We start from the raw sequence: 21685 nt of genomic DNA, 5'->3' as shown, positions 1-21685 counted from the left end.
CTTAACACTATCTTAAATGAATGCGTTTACCTATCACAAAAAGCAACATCTCATGAAATAAAATAAATATAAAAGGAGAGTGATCATATCTATTGGTCCTCTTAATTACGAAGAAGAAGAAAGAAAAAAAAAAAAGAACAAGTGAGAGGATAACATAGAACCGAAGTTGCATGCCCTTCCTTCTGAGAGACATGTTCCCACGAGTCCTGTGAAAAGGTGGAGCAGCAGACAAATAGGAATCACCCACCATTTCACCCCCTCCTCTCCCTCCTTATCTCTTTCACTGGTATGAAAGTGTTTGAGATGAGAGACAAGAACTAAACAATGTGGTACCCCCTCTCTCTCTCACACACATATTTCAACGATCGATCTTAAATGCTATTTTCCAAAAGGGAGATGAGCGCCATAAATTGAATGGCTATGTGGCACCTCTATACTAATATAGCTAGTAGATCTGCTCAAGACTGGCATGCCACCTTATAGGCTTCACGAGAATCTACCGTATAAAAGACCAACCTATGGGCTTTAGAGGAGGGCCACCGTAGAAGTATTCACATACACCATAAAAGATCAACCTTTGGCATTCATCACGACCTTATCTTGGGCTCCGGATATTGATAGTAGACTTCAAAGAATTTGCACCAGCTTTTTGCCATTGGAGACCAACTTTTCGAACGAAATGAAATAACATAAATGCTTGGACTCACTAACACCGGAGGATATTAAGGCCCAGCACCCCCCACCGGATCACAAGCCCGTTAAGGCATGAAATGAGGTTTAGGTGGGACCCACATAGGAACTAGTGTCTAATGGCCCCACCCGTTGGGCATCTTAAGGGACCCATTTATGGGAATCCCGTCTTTCTCCTTCTTCTTTTTTTTCTTCTTCTTCTTCTTCTTCTTCTTCTTCTTCTTTTTTTTTCTTTTTTTTTTTCTTTTTTCTTTTTTAATGCAGCATTCATATAGCCCTAACATGAGTACGTCCTCTCAAACATGAGTACGTCCTGTCAAACACTGTCTTTGTCGTCCAGATAAACTCTTCGAAGTGCCGGGCTACAAATGCGGCATCGCTGTTTGATGTTCTTATTTGAGACTGTAATGGATCATGGCAGTAACACCCTTTTTTTTTTTCTTTTCTTTTTGCTTTGTTTTTTAACCACAAAAAGGCCATGGAGGGATTCCCGGCCCGGAAAACACTTTGGACCACCAGCGGCGGCATTCTGGTAAAGATACTTTTGAGGCCACCACAGGGAGGGTGGGTGGGTGCATGGGGACCGCCCCTACCACTTGTGCCGCGGGTTCACTGCATGGCGATGACTGTGACCTTCCATGATCGACGGCCACCGGCTCATATTCTCCATGCACGTGTCCAGGCTTTCATGCCTCCATTCATCTGGACCGTGGCCACGCGGAAGCTAGGGCAGCAACTGGACAAGAGAATAAGAACATCGTGGGCCCCACAAATCTTTCAGTCCAGAAGCCCACCAGGGGCATGCATTGCTCCCGCTTTACTTCTTAATTTCTTCACTGCATGCTTTGCCCTGGTAACAAAGCAAAAAAATTTCGTGCTTGAATTGTAAAAAAATTTGGAACCTCTCCCAAACAAATGGGCAGAAGTGCGCAACTACAACAACTACATCCTTGTAGTTGTTATTCCTCTTTCTGATATCTCTGTGTGTGTGTGTGTGTGGAAAATGGAGGAAGCGAATTGCTTCCCTGAGATTTATTGAAATGTCAAGAAGAATGTGTACGTTTGCAATTAGTGGGAAGAAGGTTAGGCAGTAAGGTTAGACAACGTCAAAGAATGCAGAACGTAACTTTGACCATTCTTGGAAGCATCTATGTCTATGTTTTTTCCAAAGCTGAAAAGAATTAATGTAGAATTTTCTGCGGAACAGTTGTTTCCGAGGCCATCTATTCAAGTTTAGATAAGAGAGCATGGAAGAAGAAATGCTTCTAGTGAATGGCTATTTGATGAGAAAATGATCTACAATTTTGACACTTGAACAATATAATTAATGAGCAACCGGAGGCAATTGTCCAACTTTTCTAGCAAGTACCTCCCATGTGTGCAGTCTTTTCTTTTCTTTTCTTTTTTGGGTACAGAAGGTGGGGGGTTTAACGACCGAATATGAAGGGAAGAGAAGAAACCGAATGAAGAACATCTCAATCAGGAAGACTGGCTAATTAAACCATCTGCCGGTTGATTTGCTTCACGGAAAACATAGAAAGTTCCGGACATTTTAATCTTTTCCGGTACGGCTACTTTCCAAATTGCTTCAAAGTATGGACAAAGGATACCATCATTATTAAGGAACTCGTATTATGAGTTAACAGTGAGAGTATGTATCATTTCTGTGAGTTCCCAAACAGGTACATCCACAAGTCTTGAAGGTCTGATGGATTGAGAGAAGGCCTTTTTAAAGCTTCAAGCAGCTCTATTCCTTGCTATACATCTCCATTGCCTGATGAAGTACAGCCATTTGGAGGAGAAGAGAGGGAAAATCCAACCATTTCATACCTGTGTCAAATGCTCAAAGAAACGACACTCGGATATGTGAACACAGAATTCATCCATCTGGAGGAGGGGTATGCTACTGGCCTACAGCCTATTTAACTTGCTGCAAATAGCAATATGCATCCGCTTTTAGTAACAATCAATCCTTTTGAATGGGGCTCGTGTGCAAGTGAACAGCTATATGCATGCGTTCTACGTAGTGGGCCAGTTTAGCATTTTTCTATTAAGATTTGCAGATCTTTAAAGTGAGTTATTGTACATAAAAACATGAAATAAGAATGCCGTGAAGTCGCACATAAATACGAACTTCTTATTCATGATACGTAATACAGAATACAACCAAACCTTCTGATGGATGGACCATCGAAGGCGACCATGCACGTTGTTCGAAATAACAAGGGTTACATATATATTATGAGCTTTCTGGTTCTTTAGGTCATCAATCAGATCATTTGGAACCATCAAATCCAGTACTTCATATAATACTGTATATAACCTAACTTAATATATGGATCCAAGATAACAGTGAAAGCAAAAGAGCTCTCTCCGAACTTAATCACTTTTCCTTGTAGTCCTGATTGTTGTAAGGGCTGAAGGCCTCTGAGAGCCAGTTCCCCTTTCTCCATGGCTTCCATCCCATCTCTTTGCAGATCTCGTCGCTGTGGTTGATGCTGTAGGTGGAAATACAGTGGCGGCGATAGAACCTGGTTGTCCTCTTCATCACCTCCGTCTCCTCATCGATTTGCCCAAACATTTGCTCCACGCTCGGGAGATTGAATTGCCCCTTGAGCAGCCTCTCCAGCCACTTGCACCGCAGCTCCGAAGTGTGGAGGTTCGACACACTCTCGATGTATCCCACGAATGCCATGTGGGGGATAAGAGGGTGAATTGTACCCCTGCGGCCAATGCCAACACAATATATCGAGAGGAATCATGTCATTGCCATGTACATGCATGCATGAACGTGTCTAAGGGAACATTAATTGTGTTAACAGTCAAATTTGGGATCATTCTTCTTCGTTTAGGCTTAGATCGATAGACAATAAAAATATATTATCTAGGTGGTCGATGGTTAGGAATTCAGAGACAGACTCAACAAAAGATTATGGAGGTCAGATCTGAGCTAAAAATTGCTGAACTGGACAGTTGTTTAATTAGCTTGTGGAGGACCGTAAGCATGTATTAAGGATCACCGTCGATCAGCTAGTAATGTGAGAATTGGCCTTTTCTAATGACAGCACATGATTGTTAATCTATATCATGCATTGACGGCTCATGACTTTGACGTGAACCGAGGAAAATGTCCTCTTGGCGTGATGAAATGTAAACGCATCGGACTATGACTTACAAAGAAAGTCACCTAAATTATTTGCACAAGTTGGTTGAGATTTTGGTAGAAGTGACATCGAGAGGGACTCTTCTTCTTATGATAACTGACGTGCCTACATGCTGTTGAGGATTCCTGGTCTAGACGTACGTAGAAGGGAAGACATGCAAACAGGGTCATGATCACCGTCGATCAAATGGAGAATTATTGATCCATGGCATGTTGACGAAACTGATGGTCTAGATCTGTTTGACAACTCTTATTTGTTGAAAGAATTGGAAGCCAGATGGACTCTAAATAGAAGAAAAGTTTTTTACCTGTATAGCGGCATGACACCAGAAGAGTTCACTATCAACCCACGGAAGGGCTCCGGCAGCACGGACATCACCTTCTTCCTGCCATCGTAACCAGTGGCTAGGAACACAACATCAGCCTCCAACTTAGTGTTGTCATCTAAAATTATACCCCCCTCCCAGAACCACCACCTCGATGACCTTTTAAATGTGATCATCCCTTTGTCGGCCTCTGCGAAGAAGTTCTCGGGCAATATTGCCATCTGGCATGATGCGTAATCCTCCTCAAAGGGGTGATCTGGTTTCAAGCCATACTTTTGTAGTGGAAGCTTCCATGTGAGATAAGACTCGACGAACTTGGAGACACCTTTCCTCTGACAAGCATGTTGAAAATCCAAGGTCGATATATATAGCACGTACCAAGATTTGATAATATTACTTATGCATAAATTACTATATATGTTATTCAATCGATGAAGCCAACAAGAACTTTGTACCTCACTTTATCATCCAAATCCATTATATTGAAAAATCGAGTGCATGCATGTTTTGGCAGAGATTAATTCTTCTATTTCATGCAACAAATTAGCCAAATATATATATAGCACCCAAAGCTTTACTAAAAAATTAAATAATTCGATATTGCTGTTGCCAACCCAATATTTATAGGAGGTGGGTAAGAGTAGATAGTCAAATACCAGTGGGCTTAAGAGGCGGCAGAGAGTAGATCTTAGCATTCCTTGATCAGGCCTTTCATGGAGGAACTGAGAAAACCTTGTAGCATAGAACAGGAGGAGAGGCAGGCCCCATACGGAGTAGGAGGGAACTGTCCAGTGCAAGGTCCTGATGACCATTGTGCAAGGCTGCCCATCTGACCCTTCAAACCATTCCAACATAGTACGCACGAGGCACAAGTCAATTTTTTAACGTCACAAAGTCAAAAAACTCTCGGAATATATGTCAACTTTTGTATCTATTTAACCCACCGAAAGTAAATAAAAAAGCACAAAGCAAAAGTCAATGAATAAAATACAGCTGCTTAGTGTATGCATAAAAGAATTAACATTAATTGACCTAGATCCATGTACAAGGTTAGGTAGCTAGTTAGCTTCACGTACAAATTAGCTAATCCTAGCAAAGCAGGTTGCGAGAGTCAGCTATTCATTAATTTGGTTTAATTTGTGTCCTTTCTATTTGTGATCGGAGGCATTAAATTTCTTCTGTTATTGGACCAAGGACACATGTCATGACTCTTCTCATCCAGATAGATCTTTGCATGAGTCAACAAGTCAATTTTCATAGCTTATGCTTAACTTTGACCTTAAGGGAAGTTATTTGTTGTCCTTCTCATGAAAAAGTAAACGCATGCGAAATAGAACACTGTAGAGAACAGGTGACAAGTTATATATCCAACCAACTTCTGCAGAAACATACGACAATCTCATGTCATCGTGAATCTTTAACTTATAAAGATCATTTTTAACTTATAGATAAAAACAAGAAAAATTCACTTTGAAAGCATATGTTGTTTTCACCTAAACAGAAAAGAGAGCATTGATTGTGTCTCTTTAAAAGCACGCTCAAAGTAATCTTTTAAAGTCGGCACTTACCTTCTGTGATAGAATCTGATCAAATTATAGAAAACATAACTTCCAGTGGATGATCGGTTCCCACTATATTATTTTGCTTCTATCATGTGTGAAAACTTACATGTTTATTTTCCCCTTCTTGCTTGCTTATACCTTGAAATATTTAAGTATGTTGCTAGGTTTTAATATATCAACTGAGAGATGGCTTAATGACTGTCAAAACATATGACTATCCTTCATTTTTTTTTTCAAATTAGTAATTCTCAATTATAATTAAAAACTAAAATAATCTGCCTATGATGGAGAATAGATGCACGATTATTATTATTATTATTACAGAAATCCATGAGATTATTATGTACAAAGAACATGTAAACTCCATGAAGAAGTTTCAAAAGATTGGTCTATGTATACCTTGGTTGGCTTCAGCACATTCTACAGCAAGGTCTATGGCCGATTTCTTGTAACCAATAACAACAACCTTCTTTCCCCTCATAAGCGTCTTAGCGGCTTCCTCATCAAGCTTACAGTAATCCAGTGAATGCATGACCTTCCCGTGGAATATCTCCGGTCCCTTCCCATGGGGGAAAACCGGCATAACCGGTACATCGCCATATTTTCCGATGCACATCACCACAAACTCAAACTTGTACCACTGACAAAAATCATTAGGGCAAAAAATTACAGACAATTTAAATAACATGGAATAAGAAATCTTTTACACCTGCTTAACAAAAGATGATGTGAAAGAATTTTAATTACACCCATACTAATTAAATGCTAATATATCTTTCGCAACCAAATGGAATTTTTGTGACTAATTAAGTCATAGATATGAACCCTTCACATAGTCATAGTAGGCTTTACAACCTAAAGTTGGAGGAATTAATTTACTGCAACTTAGTTACATGGCATGATTAATTTCTGTATGCTAAAATATATGAGATGGGTGTAGAGCGAAACCCTAACGAGATGGGTGTCACGTTATTTCTTAATAAAGGAACCCAGACCCGTTTGGGTGGGTAATATGTAAAAGAGAAACCGAATTTTAAAGCAAGTGGCCACCTCAACGGTCTCTGACTGGCCGGTCACCACGCCGATCTCCCACACAGGGTTTCCGGCGAGGGGACATCCCTCGGCCCCCCAAAGCTCGGTGAAGCCGGCCTCTGTCCGGTCCCCGAGGAACCGGATCTCGGCCACCCTCGACTCCAGCCTGATGAACCTCCACAAACCGAAGTGCGTGGCATAGCCATGGAGGTAGTCGAGTATCTCGGCGCGAGTCGGGAACGTGGGGTCGGTCCGGTCGCTCCACGGGTAGTCGGAGAACTCGTAGTCCGCCCGGGGGGTCTGCAGCCTCGTCGAGCGGTACGAGCAGTGCTTCCACACCCCTCCTATAGAACTCGTGGCCTCGAATACCACTGGGTCGAAAGAAGCGAGCTGCTTCGCCGCCGCGAGGCCACTGATACCTCCGCCGATGATTGCCACCCTCGACACACCGTTCTTTGCCATGCTTTCTCTCTCTCGAACTGTCTCTCTCGATCTCTCTCTCTGCGAAAAGGAAAGAACGAAAGGTGGTGGGATGAACACTAGAGCATCGTGGGGGAGTATAAGTAGGCGAAGGGGCACATGACATGCACGTGAGTCGACTCATGGGTCATGGAAGGAAGGGTATTCGGCAAGCCAGCTCCTTAAGTTGGAGGGACGGTGGCTTTGACTTTGCTCCCACCAACCCAAATATTGGTCTCTACATGACAATTCCATGTATAATTAAGCATTTCTTTGGTGCAACGTATTAAAAAGATTTTTTTTTTTTTTGCAGAAACCACTGATTTTTTATTTCATTTCTGCATGCATGTCTGGTTCACTTCAATTTTGTAGTATGGGAAATATATGTATGCGAAGATAAGTCCGTTCACAAGAGCATATTAAAATACGGGTATTAGATTTTCGTTAGACACGAAGCGTATTTGATGGACTAGAGTCATATAAGTCTCCAGAAATTCTTTAGGAATGGATCGTGTTTGGAAAAGAAAAAAAAAATTTAAAGCTGGTCCAAATTTAAGCTCTTCACATCTCTAACCTTAATTATTTTTCCATCTCTTAAGAGCCAGCCTCACATACGTACGTTCCAAAGTGAACCATTGTTATTGTGATGGGATATACGACAAAAGGCTACGTATATAGTTGGATCGGATCGTCCCGTCCAATGAATGCTATCTTTCTTTGTGAATGCTTAGTTTTTTTTTGTCTTTTTTTCTCCCTCTCCCCCTAATTTCGCTACTTTGTGTGAGACTCATATGGTGGACACGAGGGAATTGGTGCGAGATTTCCATGAATTTGTGTACCACCGTTTGGCTTATAGTAGGAATTAGTGGGGGAGGAGGCGTTGGTTATTGGAACATGGGAGCATATAGTCTGAAACAGGCAGTAGAACCTAATCTCCATGGGATTGACCTCAGGAAAAGGGCATGAATATTTGATGAGCAGCTTCCTCTTGATTAATTTTCTCGTGGCTTTACGAGTGGGTAGACGTACGTGTATTGACACACTTGTGGAAGTCTTGCTGGGCTTAATTTTCCATGGTTTTGGGTGGGCTGGGAGGGTGGATTCCATAGTTTGTAACACTTATTTGGAACTGCTTCCATGTGTGACCACATGGCATATACCATGAGAAACCTTATTTCTAGTGTATGGCACCAAGTTTAGGTATGATTTGATTGCATATCTAATTAATAGAGATAAAGCAAGTCTTCATCTATTAAAAAACTTAGGAAACCAGGATTGCTCACTTGTTCCGTGGACTACATCTTCGTAGCACTTCCCCTTCAGACTAGGAATGGGTTTATTCAAATTTCAAGCTGGTCGCACCCAGCCGTTTGCACATTCCTAACAATTCCCTTCCCTTCTATTCTTTTTAAGTTGACAATTATATGCTTCAGTCTAGAGAATTATGCCCCTCTCTTTCTCTCTCTCTCTCTCTCTCTCTCTCTCTCTCTCTCTTCTTATAGCTAATTCCTTTCTCAAAAGAAAACATTTGACTAAGTGGAGACTATATATACTTTTCTAAAAGGCGATTCTTATTCTTAAGAGACGCCATGGGATCTCAAATGAGTGGTGGTAAAAAGAGAAGCAACCAGGAAGTTGCTTATGTGGAGAAACACATGGAAAGGACTGCTTCTAGAAAAGTGAAAGGAAACGTAATTAAGGTAGGGAATTAAGACATCATAGGGACTACTTCCAAAAGGACGTGATTGACTAAAATTTTCCTTTTGATACAGTGCTTCATGATTTGTCCGGTCTAAAAGGATGATTCCAGGAGAATTTCTAGATATGCCTGAGATCGACGAACTTTCATGAATGACAACTATTAGCTCAATATATATAAGGTTTAGGGTACTAAATTTTAATGGTTTTCTTGTGATGAAGAGTGGGAACTTACTAGCTAGTTTAAAATTTTAATATTTCCTTTCATCCAAAGCAAAGTAAAACTGTGAGATTTGATGAATGAAATGTGATGAGTCTCCTCCTCTTCTTAGACTCATTCTTTAAGGCGGTAAACTCAGTTGGGTTTCTTATGCTGAATAGTGAGAGAAGTTTGGCATTCTAATGGTTTTCAAGATTCAATGTAATGAATGAGGGGAGAAGTTGGAACTTTGAACCTGGAAATATTCTTTGAGGAACAACTGGAGAAAGAAGGAAAAAAGAAAGGAAAATATGAACTAAATCTTTACAGAATCTTGTTCTACTTTCCTAGAATTTTCCTTCGTGTTTCGGTGGTTGATCAAAAACGTTATAGAGCATCGCAGCCATGCGAATACTTTTCCTAGGCAAAGAATGTTTCCTCACCCCTTCAATTCAATGTGGACGGGTGCATGCATTATCTAGAGGTTTTCTTTCGTGGGAATGTCTGAAACGTTTAACCACGTTACATGCTCCCAGTGTCACCCTCATACCATGCATCTGACCTACAGTACTATACTCCATGACAAACCTAGCACGAAATTTGATGGAAGAGACAAATACATGCACATGAGAAAGCATGTACATGCTTGCAGAAACACTTAAAAACATATCATGAGATGATAAGGAATACCATATATAGATGTGGCTGGAAGGTTATATATATTTGACATGGTTTTTGCGGTGGGCATGTCACAGCTCAAAACCCAGCAAAATGTTATATAGCTTTGCCTTAATTTACATTATTAGCATTTATTCTAATTACACAAAGCATACAGAAAGGATTAATGATATTAAATAGCTATGTAGAAGCAAGTTGATCATTTGTCACAGCATTATGATGCATATTTGTACTTTTCCACCCATCTTTTGAGCTAATTTGCACCACTTATGTGCCTTTTTTTAAAAAAAAAAATTGAATGCTTGACTATGTTATTGATCAAGTTTGAGACAATATTAAAGTGAAATAGTGATGGGTGATGCTGCTGCTATCAAGAGTGGATGTATTTGGACCCATGCGGGCATGTGTTTAGTCCCGCAACAGTCATTCGTCGGAGAGATTTTGGATACTTATACAGGACTAAAGAACCCAAAAGATACCTTCTGTCTAGCCATTTTAGGTGAGGTCTTGCATTGTTACAAGATGTACGATTGATGATATATCTCTAGCTAGAGGAGGACCAGCAAAGTAGCAAGTAATGGAACAAATAACAAAATGATCAAGACAAGCATACGATACATGCCACATGTGTGATGTTTGGTCGCCGGTGGCATCAAACTGTCCTGCTTATTTCTTTGTTTTCTCTCAATTGCTAGCAATCATGCCATCAATAAACAACTTGTCACGCAATAATGACTTGTTAGTTGTTACCAATTGAACTAAGCTGATTGTATTGGTAGGCAAAAAAGATGCAATGCAATCAAACAAGAGAAAATTTACAAATTTCCCATATGCAGCTAATGTACTACAAAATTTTCAATTTACGGAGTTCTATTCTCATGATATTATGATACCAAATCCATGGTGTGAGACTTGCACTTGGCCAAGTGTCTGCACACTTCCCTTCACTGGACTTGTCCAAAGGAAATTGTCAAACTAAATCTCGCAAGTCGCAAGAATCCAGAGCAGTTGGTATGACTTCAACAAAATATTTGAAGCCCTATGCCCGAATGCGCAAAGAAAAGAATGCAGCTTTGGAAAGATGATATGGCTCCCACCATAGATCACATCAACTGGGCCTCACTACATGAGAAAAGGACTTTTCCAACGGAAGATTCCGTAAGAAAAAAAAATAAAAACTGTGGAAATTTTTTTTTTTGACAGAATTTGAGTATGTCAGAAAAGATCATATTGGCAAAAATAACGGTGGATAAGTAAGTTTGCTTGAAAAAAAAAAGTTTGCTGGAAAAAAATTTTATGTTTACGATGGAAATTTGTCCGACAGAAAAGAATAAACTATTTTACAACAATTTTAGTATTACAGAAAATAATTAAAATTTTTGCCAACAAATAATTATCCATCAGCAAAAGTGATAAGCATCGACTCGTAACAAATTATTTTTTGCGATGATTATGTTCATCAAGAAAGATATGCTCCCATTCGATACAACTAATTGTTGAAAGGACTATTATGATTGTAGTCCATGAAAATGATTTTTTTTTGGCCAACAAAAAGAATGTATTTGAATCATAAATTTATGGATGTATCAAATGAAAGACAATTATAAAATCAAAATTCAATCAGCTAAAGGCCTATCTCACGCTATTCAACTCCAAGGGCCAAATGTGGGTCACGGTAGCTGGCACCGGCGGCCACAGACTGGGGAGACAAAGACTCCAGGCTCATGGCTTTACATGCCCTTTTTCCTTACTTTCTAAGCGTTAGCTTTGTGAGGTAGGATGTGGTCTAATTGCTTTGAAAGGTTGAGTAGGAGTCATTAATAATAATATAGGTCCAATCTTTTGCATGGAAAAAGTACACTGATGCTAACTTGAAACATAGAGCTTCAAAGAAAGGCTTGGAAAGTAGCTTCCTTTGACTGCCGTTCTGCTTTCGTGGTGCGGACGGAGGGACCATCGGTGGGTGGCAGTCTAGAGACCATATTTGCCTCCCAGTGGTCTTCATCCATGTTTCCTTTTTGATGTACGTGTGAGATAATGCAGGTTATATGCACCTTATTTCTCTCTTTCTTCTTCCCAAACCATGGGCTCATGTTTCACAAGACGAAGCTCATGATGAGAACTTAGAGGTCCAGGTGATGCTGAAATACATTCTTTTCTTTCTTATTTTCTCAGACAAAACAGATATCTACCATTTGTTTTTCTTCTCCATGAAAATAGTTCGTAAGACTATTACAACCATTTTTTATTGAGTAAAAGAATTAGAAAATCCAATGCAATGAAATTGATTGAGCATATAGCTAGGACCATTACAACCATTATAAACAAGTGTTAGGGGATCAAGCTAAAAAGACCATTACCGTGTGAGTTCTCATAGTTCACCGATCAGAACGCTATGTGAAACCAAACTAACACATTCCAGACCAATATTGTATTGATATGTCTTTAATTATTTCTTTGACTTGCGACCAGGATTTGAGTTCCGATCAGAACCCTATGTGAAACCAAACCAACACATTTCAAACCAAGGTTATATATATTAAGACGTCTTTAGTTCTTTGACTTGGAACCAGGATTTTTTAAGAAAACTTCTGTTAGTGTTGTAGTGTCCCGATGCTATGAACTACAATTCAAAGTCAAAATGCCACTGGCCTTCAGATGGGCTAAAAAAGCTTTTTTGCGTAGGCATGACATTGGCGCAATGTTTGCTGGTCAAATTTAATCAATTTATCAAAGTTCCAGAAGTTCTCCCAAGCAGTTCTTTTAGCTCTTCAGACACAGTTCTAATGAGGAACCCGAGGACCTCATTCGTTTTAGGCTCGAGTATTCCTCGAGTCTCAAACAAGTGCTCTCAGGCAATTCTTTTAGCTCTCCAGACACATAGCTAGCTACGCACACATGAACTCAGAACCCAAGCTCCGACCCTTGCACACGAGCATAAAGCCCCTCCAAATGCACTGATGCTTTCACAAGGACATAAATTATTCACACATGCATGAACCAATCACCTGCAAGGTCAAAACATGTTTAAATAGGTTTACAAATTAAAGCTGCATGTATCACTTGGTGTATGATTGAAATGGATCGATGCAAGCTTTGGCAGTGTATGTACAACAGGGGTGGCAAGTGGTCAGTCTGAGCCAAGCTGAATCCTCATTGGAGAAGATAAAAATAATCAACCTGAATCCGAGTTATTTAGAATGATATTGAAACCGGCATTAGACCCAATCGAACTTGCCTTGCATGCAGGTGAGTTCAACCAACCAATTCATTTACAGATCCCTTTGAGCTTGGTGAATCTGGAGTTGAAATTGCTTTCCGTGAGCAGAAACGTGGCCCAGATGCTTTATTATTTTTCGGTGTGGAGAACAAAAGTTAAGAGCCGGGAACAAGCCATGAAATAGCCAGCTAGTTGAGGGAAGAGTTCCCCGGATGCATCTGTAGCAGGCCCTTGGTGCCATAGGTCACAGAGAAGGCCTCGCTTCTTCTTTCTCCCTCATTCTGTTCCCTTCTATTTCATGTCCACTCCCCTCCATTTTAGAATCCTTAAGCTCTGCTTCAAGATCTCTGCTGAACTTGTGCAAGAGCTTGCCTCCCCCTGAACCTTGAACCCTAGAAAACTTAAACCTCAGCTGTTAGACAACCAACCACAAATATGAGCAAGTGCTTATATGCCATGCTCTTTGTAGGCTTATAACCCACAGACAATAGATTTTTTCTTGAATCTGCTAGAAGCTCAAGGACTTGATTCTTCAAATATTTCTCCTTGATTTCAAGTTCCCACAAAGATAATCTTAATGTAAGTGAATCGACTTGGAAACAACAACAATACAAGCAAAGTTGCACAGTAATACAAATTATAAAAGGATATTTAAAGTTTAAACAGTGTAGTAGCAGGAATGCTCTTTGCCATCCTAGGCATCTGGATGCTAAAGAACAGGGTAGCAGTCATGGGTTCCTCTGTTCATCTTTTTTGGATCGATGCTGTTATGTGCTCATGTCCATGCAATGTTCCTTCTCTACATTTAAAAAGAAAGAAGAAAAAAGAAAAAGAAACCAAATAAGAAAAGAAGGGGAAAAAAGTAATGATTACACAAACTATGGCAGACAACTATGGTAAAGAGCGTCCACCAGCATTTTATCCTAGGATTAGAAGCCAAGAGCCAAAACGAAAGCAAGGGAGTATGAGGCCAATGATTTTTGGTAGAGAACAGCATACAGGAACTAGAAAGTACAAAAACCATTATGCATATGAAATAGACTGATGCTCACGACTACATGGATCAGCGTTTGTTACATTCTTAGGAGTAAATGATCATTTATACATGGCAAAACGGTGCATCAAAAGCGTTTATGAGCACTTGCCTTAGCATTCAGAAATGAATCAAAGAGGAAGCAAGAAGGGAGCACAAGAATTAGTAGTTTTAGCTGGCAATAATGTCGAGTACTAAATAATTAGATAGCAGATATGAAATACTTGTGTCACTAACCAGCACAGTAGGGGCTGTTTATTTTTAAAAGTAAATACTAGTACACACTATGGCAAGGGTCTGCTTAAGAGCATCTGCAAAAGATATACTCAGAAGCCATAAAAATAGAAGCAAGAAAGGATCATGAAAAACAATTTTTGGTAGATGACAATGTATAGAAAGTTGATAGAATGGAAAAAGCAAAATGAACCAACTTTTCACACACTCAATGCTAAAATTATCAATGTTGACTCTCAAATCAATGCTCAGGTTCACAGCGGACCATTTTTATGCTCTACTGCAAAATAAAACAGCAAAATGCTTCAACCAACTCTAAAACATACCACGTTATCTCTCAGGTCAATAGTGGACATGCACTGAGTGGAAGATTTTTACAAGTAATATGAGGTGATCTTACCAAGAATATAAGAGGAAATGTTTGGAGCAATGTGCAGCTGCCATGAAACATACATCACCAGCTGCTCAAAAATATTTCATAATAAATCATGGAAAATCATGAGCCTTCCCTGAGAGTTTATGAGATCTAAAGATATGCAAAAAGTGAGAATTAAGGGTACTAATACTTCAACCATTACGCAATCCAGAGTGGTATGTATGCTTGTGCCAGAAAGCAGGAAACCAATGCAGAGGCAATCAAAGTTGATCCGAGAAATCATGTCTTTCATTTTACAGGCAGGCAAAAAACTATGCGGAATTGCCTTTTTTCAACCACTCTAACCTATAAAAACATAAGAGCCTTTTTCAATGTACGATGCTTCAAGATAATTAACAGATAACTAATGGAAAAAAGAGTTGTCTCAATGCTAGAGACAGGTTGCAATCAACAATATAGTGAAGCACTTCATCAACATGAAGAAAAAATTTATATCTTGCTGTGCTAACATGCAAAAACCACTGTCCCTAATGCGGATTAAGGGCTCATACCACTAGCATGTTATTGCAATAAAGGCCTTTTCTCCTGCGTCATTTACTTCAAGATACAGCGAACCTTGATGCCTTTCTCAATATTCTGAATCGGTTCAACAAACAAATATGCATCTAATAATTAGTCATCTTATCATATGCCAAACAAATACTGCTTACATTGGCATTATGAGGTCTTCTTTGCGGCAATGAATTAAATAAACACCTTGAGTCACACTAGTAATGTGATTTCTTGTGGAGGTAGAGACCTCAAGTAGTGTTCCACATTCAGGGGGCTCCATACTTGGGTTTATTTCATGCCAATAGCTGATGAGAGAAAAAGGAACCCCAAACAGTCATTAAACACACACACAAAGAGAGACAAGTTTCAATTTTTACGAAGTATATAGGAGACCCTGTTACTCGGTTTGCTTGGTTGCTAGGACAAAAGGCTCTAGGAAACTGATTTTTTTTTAGCCAAAATTTTCCAGCTGTTTGCTTGGTGGGAAAACTAATATAATATGGAAATGGCTTTCCAAATTTCTCCAATCCTTTTTCCTTTTCTTTAGAAAAAATTTCCTTCACTACAGTTTCCCAAACAACCACAATACCATCGCACGTAACCTAAGACATCTTTTCTAACTAGAATGTGTATGCTCTCTCTCCCTCTGTGTGAGTGTGTGCGCGTGCACGCGCACTGTTGGAGACGGAGACAAAAAGGGGACATTTTATTCAACTCCATATTGGAGAAGTAAGACAGGAGGATGCAATGATTTTCTCATGCATTTCAGAGAAACACAAAGAGAAGACATGTTTTCATATCCGAGACAGTTGAGTTAATCCCTCTTTTATTTTTCGGTACTACCATAGTGTGTGCAGGGCTAAACTACATAGGATTGGTGTCCGAGAATATTTCACCACCCTTAGCTTCATATAACATCTCAACCAACAATTTTCTCTAGTATCTTTTTTCAAGTCTAATATATATATATATATATACAATTTACCTCAGACATACGCAATTGATTGACTCAAATTAAGAAAAGTCGAGGCCTTTTGCCTGAAAAAAACATCAAACTTATTCGCATTCAAAGAAATCACACACAAAAAAAAGTTGAAGCAACATATAGTAGAAAATCATAAAAGAGGGCGGGTTTTGGAGAGGCTGACGTGATTCGGGGCTCGAGTTCGGGGATCCGGTCTAGTTCATCCCCATCCCATCCGCTTCTCCCTGACTCCTCAGAAGCTTCATCCCCTACTTCCATGGCGGTGAGATGCATCCAGTTTCTCTCCTCCGCGGCTCCACCCCATCTCCATTGGCCTCCTAAAATGCATTCGCCAAAATTGCAGCTTCCTCAGACTTCGAGCATTCTGCGAAGCGAAATCAAGCGAGTCTTTCGGAGGAGGAGGGATATTTCAAAGATTGGGGTTTTGGGCGGGTTAGGGTTTTGAGGCGAAGGGAATTGAGACAGAGTGGAAACAAGAAGAGTTAGGGTTCGCATCGATTACCTGGTCCCAAGTAGATTGGAGGCCGTAGCCCTAGAAGATGGCTCCGGATTTGGGTGAGAGATGGCTGCCATGGATTCGGTTGAAGGACAGAAGAGGAAGGCGGGACGAGGTAGATGGAACGGTGCAGAGGGATGGAGTCCCGGTATTTCTCGATTTAGGAATGGAGAAAGACTACTTCGAGATCCTTTCTTGTGCTTCTAATTACTAACAAGTTGTCGTGTTAGAAATTCTCCATAAAGACTGCAAACCAGGTGCAGTCTCTATTTCGAAAATGTGAAGGTAAAAATGTTAATGGATCCCTAGAGAGATATTTTCATTCAAAAAAACTTCAAAATGGATGGAAAATTGTTTTCGAGTCCCTAATTTGCAAGTCGAACGTGGTGACTAAACTCCTTGTACCTCCATTATTGTACATTCTCAGATTGACATATAATAATCTGAACTCTTGCATAGGGCTCGAAAAAAGGTTGCAATTTTTATTTGAAATATGTTAAACAAATTACTAATAGATCCTAAATTATATGTCTTATATAGTGACTATAATTTTTTTAGTGCATGGAGAAAATGTTATTAATAATATTGATATCTCAAGTGATAATAATACATAAAGTTATCATCAATTACAAAACTTTTCCTATACATGCATTTGCAAAAACATTTATTTCTATCTAATGTCTTGTTATATTACAAACTAGTTTGCTCAACATTTTAAGATAGGTTCGCAATTTGTACCTAAACCAAATTCATCTAATTCAACCCATTAGGGTGGGTCTATGTGAAACATTCTTGACTCATCAATAATTTAGTTTAGTTTCTTTTTTAAAAAAAGAAAAAGAGAAAGAGAAAGAGATCGAGACCTAACCATACTATAATTATCCAAGCCAGAGTTTATCTAAATTATTTAGTGTATAGGTTATTATGAATAGGTACAATTCAAACAATTTCGCAATACATTATGATATAATTCTAAACATGAGGTGATAAAGATAAAAACTTATATTGTTTCAAGATATAAGTTTTATTTTTTTTGCAGTAGAATTGACTAGATAATATCTAGAGTCTATTGGATTTGAGGATTTGAGGGTTGTGGTTCTTCCATAGGAGAAGAGCTACATTGAGAGAAAGCCACAGGCATGGGATCCTAAATTAGTGGAAATTAAAATTTATACTTCTAGAAAATATGTGAATTATCACAGAATGTGTTGAAGTGGGTGAGAGATTTTATGAGAGAAGTAGGCGCGAGAATTTTACGAAATCTTACCTTAAAAGTCATTTAAAAAGAAAATATATAAGTTCTATTTAAAACTCATTGATATGTAGACATCAATCTTCATTCTTGTGTACTAATTATCTTTTATCATTGAGCAAAAGTTTTAAACTTTCTTGATTTTTTTTTGATGGAATAGAATTTGAACAACTTCCTATCATAATTAAAATTAATTTTAATATTTAAAATATATTTTCTGATATTACTCTTATTGTATTGACTATATTAGTAGGTAGCAGATTTTAAATTATCAAACCAAACCAGTACCATGCAAATTGACAAACTGGGTAACATAAAATAAAAAGTTCTAACAATACATCATTAAAGAATTGAATGCACAATGTCTAATGACCAAACAGAAGAGTTAGATTCGGAATAATGGATGGCAATATTTTCTCCTAACCTGCCTCCCTCTCTCTCCCTCTCTCTCTCTCTCTCTCTCCTTTGCTTAAGAGAGATGAGAAAAAAACTATAAAAAAAGTTACATTATCTTCCTCCCTCACATGCATTGCAAAATAGATAATTTATTGGGGTAATTAATTCTCCACCCTTTAAAAGACCCCGCTATAACAAAAAGTCCCGGTTGACCGGTCAATAAATGTACCGGTGATCAATTACCCCTAATTTATTTATAAGTATAGATATGTCACATACCGATGCCTAAAACAAGTCCACCAAAAGCTAATTCCAAACAAAGCTAACTGTGTGTCCAACCCCAACAACATGCTTGCCCATCCATGTTTCTCGTCTCTTGCCCTTTTCTATCCCATGTTCCCTTACATTTGTTCATCTAGTCAAATCTAGATGGATAACTTGGTTGTTCAATGCAAGGTTAAAGTTCGTCCTACGATATCATTATTTATTTAAATATATTATTTTTTATTTTTATTAGAAAACAAAAAAAATAAATGTATGAAACATTCTAGTATTGTGTATATATGCAAAACACTTGATAAAAAAGTGTTATGGAGCTTGTTGTGTCCCTTGGGTCGCTATACCTAATTTTACACCAGTTCATCAGAACTTTACACTAAAAACAAAATGAATATAACCAAAATCTTTAATTACCAATGAAATCCTTTCACGTGGCAAGTAAGGTTGGTTCTCGCTTGATGCATCAGCTTCTAAACAACGGATCGACTTTCGTGATAGGCCCCAACCGACGTGTAGCCACCAAAACTCCCCTATCCTAAGATATTAACAACATCTAGATCATTGGATCATTTGCTTAAGGTATTAACTTTACTAAGAGTGTTTGAATACGAAGAGTGTTCGAATCGCCTCGATGCTACTAACATAAGTTCACATTTATTTACATGAAAGACTATTTTTTAAAATTTAGCCATTTATTGTATAATTTAGTTAGCTATGATATCCAATGACCACCTTTAGAGTACTGTTTTGTAATATTTTCTTAAACGAACTCCTTGTATAACTATATTCTGAATAATATGATTAATTTATCAATAATAAATGTTGTTAATTAGTATTGCTGGAAATTGGATCCGGGGGCGACCACTGGCTGAGAAGGAGGAGCTCCGGCGGGTGGCGCGTCGGCGGGCGGCGTCCTCCGGAAATCCTGCAAGAAGCCGGTGGCCGGAGTTTCCGGCGCCGGCCCTCCGATGCTTAAGTCAGAGGGGGGCTTAATTTTGGAGAAGGAGAGATAGTTCGTATGTAGCAGTCCAAGCCAGAAAATCAGAGTCAGGAGAAGTCTCCCTCCCCAGAGGAAGAAGTTCTTCTTTGATAGGAGGGATACAGGATTACCTGTGATGTGACTGGACGAATTAATGAGTTACCGTCATGATTGGGTGTGATCGTGTGAATTAGTGCATTGTCGTGGAGGGTTGGACTGGGTTGAATGAGTCAGTGAGTTGCCGTGGATGGCTTGAGATTTTGGGCTGGCTGGAGGATTGCAGAGACCATGCTCATTTAATGGTTGACAGTCGCAGCAGGGTATGGTCCCTGATTGATATGTCGTGGCGTGGCCGGCAAACAAAGCATGGTGCAGTGAGACTGTTGCAGGACGTGGCCGCAGCATGTGGACGACGAGCTCGGCCTTCTGAGTTCGGCTCGGTCTGCATGAGCTCGGCCTGCATGAGCTCGGACTGCATGAGCTTGGCTCGGACTGCATGAGCTCGGGATCTCCGGAGGACGCCGTCCGCCGATGCGCCGCCCGCCGGAGCTCCTCCTTCTCAGCCAGTGGTCGTCCCCGGGTCCAATTTCCAACAACAATGGGGAAAACTAAAACATAACTAAATTAGATAAGATGAGGACCGTTATTAACATACTAACGGTTGACAGCGGTTTGGGGAGGGATCGATCCGTTAGATATCAAATGGATAACCGGACAAAACTAAAGCCATCGCCCCCTCTGCTGGCATCCTCTCCACCGATTCCAGCCCCATCCAGCGGCCCAGATTTTTCCTCATCTTCATTATATTCCCATTTCCTCACCTTCCTTCCTACTCCCAAAGTACCTCTCGAGCTCTGAAAATTTTGGGCCTTATCTTCTTTCCCAAAATGGACCTCCTCGGAGCGACTCTGGAGGCCCTGGCGTTCCGCTACTCCGCCGCCGTCGCCGGCTGGCTCTGGGCGTGGTTCGCCGTCCTCGCCGCCGCCCTCGGCCTCTGGCGCATCCGCGCCGCCCTTCCTCCTTCTCCCAAGCCCCCCGGTCCCCTGGACCCCACCGGAGCCGAAGCCGTCTCGGCTCCTCCCTCGGCTCCAGTGCTGATCGAGCCGTCCCCAAGCTGCAACGCTGACGGGATCGCCACGCCCAAAGCCCGGTTCATGGCGTACTTCCACGCCGACGACGGCAGCGACGAGAAGGAGCGGGGTGACGGCATCAGTGACGATGACGGAGAGGAGACAGAGAAGGAGGAGGATGCGCCGTGGGGATGGGCGCGGAGGATAGTTAGGAACGATGGGGACCTGGGGTTGTACCGTTACGAGAATCGTACGGCGTTTAACGGCAGCGTCGTGAGGCCGTGGGATGGCAACGTAAGGCTGACGGTGACGGCGGGGAGGGTACGACGGCGGACGTAGGGGCAGAATGGGCATAAGTGGAGAGAAATTAAATATTTATGCGTGTATACAGGGGTGGTTCTATATACACCCCCCCTATTGCTAAGGACACCCCCCAAAAACCAAAAAAAAAATACCCAAACTAACCTTTAGTGTAATTACCATATTGCCCTTGAAATTTTCTCATACACCCCCCCCCCCCCCCCCCTCCTCCTCCTCCGTTTCGTTTTGAAAAGAAAAAAAAAAAACACCCCTCAAACCCCCCTTAAACCCCTCGATCCATTTACATCGTTTAGGCGATCTTTGAAGGAGATTTAAGCCCCATTCGAAGCATGGACAAGCAACTAGTGATTTGGGACGAAGAATCGGCCGCAAAGGTACGTGTTCCACCTTGTTTCGAAATTTTTTTTTTTTCACGGTTCGTGCTCCGTTCGGCACTGGATCGCCGAACAAAAGGCTTCTGTTCGGCTGAACAGTGCCGAACAGAAGCCTTCTGTTCGGCAACCCTCAACCGAACAGATCTGTTCGGCTGCACAGTGCCGAACAGAAGGCTTCTGTCCGGCACTGTTCAGCCGAACAGAAGCCTTTTGTTCGGCGATCCAGTGCCGAACGGAGCACGAACCGTGAAAAAAAAAAATTTCGGGAGAAGCCGGCGAGGTGGTTCCGGGAGAAGCCGGTGAGGTGGTCG

General features: G+C 40.5%; 2 protein-coding genes and 1 long non-coding RNA gene across 8 annotated transcripts; 1 reads left to right on the top strand and 2 right to left on the bottom strand.

Annotated features, from left to right (window-relative positions):
* Positions 1 to 2907: 2907 nt before the first annotated feature.
* On the bottom strand, positions 2908 to 7235 carry LOC103714857 (probable flavin-containing monooxygenase 1). The gene is made up of 5 exons (XM_008802291.3): positions 6792 to 7235; positions 6141 to 6381; positions 4836 to 5014; positions 4162 to 4511; positions 2908 to 3413 (listed from the first exon to the last, which is right to left on the bottom strand). Exons 1-5 carry the CDS (start codon positions 7233 to 7235, stop codon positions 3074 to 3076), a joined length of 1554 nt encoding a protein of 517 aa, XP_008800513.1. The 3' UTR covers positions 2908 to 3073.
* A 5536-nt stretch (positions 7236 to 12771) lies between these two features.
* Positions 12772 to 16913, bottom strand: LOC103714817. Of its 6 annotated transcripts, none has more exons than XR_005515169.1 (3): positions 16710 to 16913; positions 14695 to 16571; positions 12772 to 13826 (listed from the first exon to the last, which is right to left on the bottom strand). It is a non-coding gene; the product is annotated as an uncharacterized LOC103714817 (long non-coding RNA). The 6 variants fall into 6 exon arrangements; XR_005515168.1 differs by having other exon boundaries at positions 12772 to 14755; positions 14867 to 16571; XR_005515167.1 differs by having other exon boundaries at positions 12772 to 15015; positions 15222 to 16571; positions 16710 to 16912.
* A 3583-nt stretch (positions 16914 to 20496) lies between these two features.
* Positions 20497 to 21018, top strand: LOC103714858. The gene has a single exon (XM_008802292.3). The coding sequence runs from the start codon at positions 20497 to 20499 to the stop codon at positions 21016 to 21018; it is 522 nt and encodes a 173-aa protein (XP_008800514.1).
* Positions 21019 to 21685: the final 667 nt, after the last annotated feature.

The sequence above is a fragment of the Phoenix dactylifera genome, chromosome 15 (genome assembly GCF_009389715.1).
Source record: "Phoenix dactylifera cultivar Barhee BC4 chromosome 15, palm_55x_up_171113_PBpolish2nd_filt_p, whole genome shotgun sequence".
Taxonomy (NCBI): Eukaryota; Viridiplantae; Streptophyta; class Magnoliopsida; order Arecales; family Arecaceae; genus Phoenix; species Phoenix dactylifera.
The sequence above is the reverse complement of the archived record's forward strand: the minus strand, read 5'-3'. Positions and strand labels throughout refer to the sequence as shown.